The 1943-nt window shown below is 74.7% G+C and overlaps 1 protein-coding gene across 1 annotated transcript in view; it reads left to right on the top strand.

Moving 5' to 3' along the window:
• Positions 1-1943, top strand: part of CHLNCDRAFT_138032 (hypothetical protein) — a gene marked incomplete at both ends in the record, with an annotated part of 10199 nt that overhangs the window by 6449 nt on the left and 1807 nt on the right. The window contains 3 exons of the mRNA XM_005851496.1: positions 184-867; positions 1020-1166; positions 1364-1878. Of these exons, the coding sequence (XP_005851558.1) occupies positions 184-867; positions 1020-1166; positions 1364-1878 (1346 nt within the window). The remainder of the gene's footprint in view (positions 1-183; positions 868-1019; positions 1167-1363; positions 1879-1943) is intronic.

Raw genomic sequence — 1943 nt, 5'->3', positions numbered from 1 at the left:
GGCCGGGGCGGGCACGCCAGCCGCCTGCCACTTGCCTCCTGGCCTGGCCTCAGCTGTTCATGCAGCTCTCCTTGCTGGTAGCAACCCCAGAGCCTGTGCCCCACCCATCATGCTTCTCACCCCACCCCACCCCTCCCCACGCTTGCCTCCCCTGCCCCTGCTGCCCCTCCCTCCTCCCCCCAGGTCTCCGCCCTGCGCCAGCTGGTGGAGCCGTTCAGCCTGCGGCGGCCGCGGTCGCTGCTGGGCGGCGCGGTGCTGCCGCGGGGCGAGGTGCGGGTGCCGGTGGGGCTGACGGCGGCAGCGGCGACGGCGTACCGCACCGTACTGGCGCGCTCCTACGAGCTGCTGTCCGACCCCAAGCCCAGCAGGCACAGCGGCTACCGCGCAGCCCAGCTGCGCAACGTCGCCACCGAGCTGCGAAACGTGTGCTGCCACCCCGCGCTCAGCGAGTGGGCGGAGCGGTCGGGGGGAGCCGCCGGCGCCGCCGGCGCCGCCGAGCAGCCCGCCGCGGCGGCGGCGGCCGGCGGGGCGGAGGCGGCGGCGGCGGCGGGGGCGTCCCCGCCGCCCGGTGGCGGCGAGGGCGGCGAGGGAGAGGGCGCGCCGCGGCTTGGCACCGAGCGGCTGGTGCGGGGCAGCGCCAAGCTGGCGCTGCTGGACTGCATGCTGCGCCAGCTGCACGCCGCGGGCAAGCGGGTGATGGTGCTGGCGCAGAGCCCCAAGGCGCTGGATGCGGTGGAGCAGCTGGCCAGGGAGCGGTACGGCGGTATATCTGGCGGTACATCCGGCGGTACCGCGGGCCAACAGCCGCCCTGCTACGAGCGCGTCGACTCCACCACCAAGACCGCCGAGCGGCAGCAGGCGGTGCAGGTGGGGTGGCAGCTAGGCAGGGGTGGGTGGTTCTGGGAGAGGACTCCCACGCCACGAGGGAGCCCTGGCATGGGAGGGGCAGCTGGGAAGCATCTACTCGTTGCGCCGCACACCCTCACCTCGCCGCCACCTGCGCCCCTCCCCGCCTGCAGCGCTTCAACGCGGCGGCGGGCGCGGGCGGCGCCCAGCGCTGGCTCTTCCTGCAGCACACGCGGTCGTGCGGCGTGGGCACCGACCTGCCCGGCATCGACGCCGCCATCTTCCTCGACTCGGACTGGTCGGCTCGCAAGGACGCGCAGGTGGGTGGGAGTGTGGGTGTGTGCGTGTGCGTGGTGTGTGTGTGCATGTGCGTGTGTGCGCGCTTGTGCGTGAGTGGGTGGTTGGAACAGAGTCGCCGGCATCGCTGCTGGGGCCGCCGCGCCGCCGGTCCTGCCAACTGCCGCCGCCCCACCCCCGCCCCACCCCCGCCCTACCTGATCCCCGCCCTCCGCCGCAGGCGCTGTCGCACGCGCTGCGCGTGGGCTCCCCCGATCGGCTGCGCGTGTACCGCCTGTACTGTCGGCGCACCTGTGAGGAGCGGCTGCTGCAGCTGTCGGACCGCATGCGCGGCCTGGATGCGCTGTGCCAGCAGAGCCACGGCCGGTCATACTCCTCTGGGGCCAAGGTGTTTGAGGATGTGCTCCACTTTGGGGCCGCCCAGATACTGCAGCAGGCCAAGCAGCAGCAGCAGCAGCAGCAGCCCGCGGCGGCGGGCGGACGCGGGGACACCGAGATGGGGGAGGCGCCGCCTGCTGGCGCGGCAGCAGCCGCCCCGGAAGCCGGCGGGTACAGCGAGGACCAGGTGCGGCAGCTGCTGGAAGCCGACCCCGCGCAGCTGCTGGCGGCGGCCGCGGGCGGCGAGGCCGCCGCCGACGCGCAGCAGCAGCAGCAGCAGCAGCCCGCCAGCTGTGCCGTCGGCCCGGCCGGCAGCGGGCTGGAGGCCGCCACGGTGGTCGACCTCAGCGGCGTGCGGTCTGAGCTGGATGATGGCGGGGAAGTGGATGAGGGGGAAGGCGAGGAGCCAGATGCCGAGGACG

This window comes from Chlorella variabilis (genome assembly GCF_000147415.1).
Source record: "Chlorella variabilis unplaced genomic scaffold CHLNCscaffold_2, whole genome shotgun sequence".
Classification (NCBI taxonomy): Eukaryota; Viridiplantae; Chlorophyta; class Trebouxiophyceae; order Chlorellales; family Chlorellaceae; genus Chlorella; species Chlorella variabilis.
The sequence above is the reverse complement of the archived record's forward strand: the minus strand, read 5'-3'. Positions and strand labels throughout refer to the sequence as shown.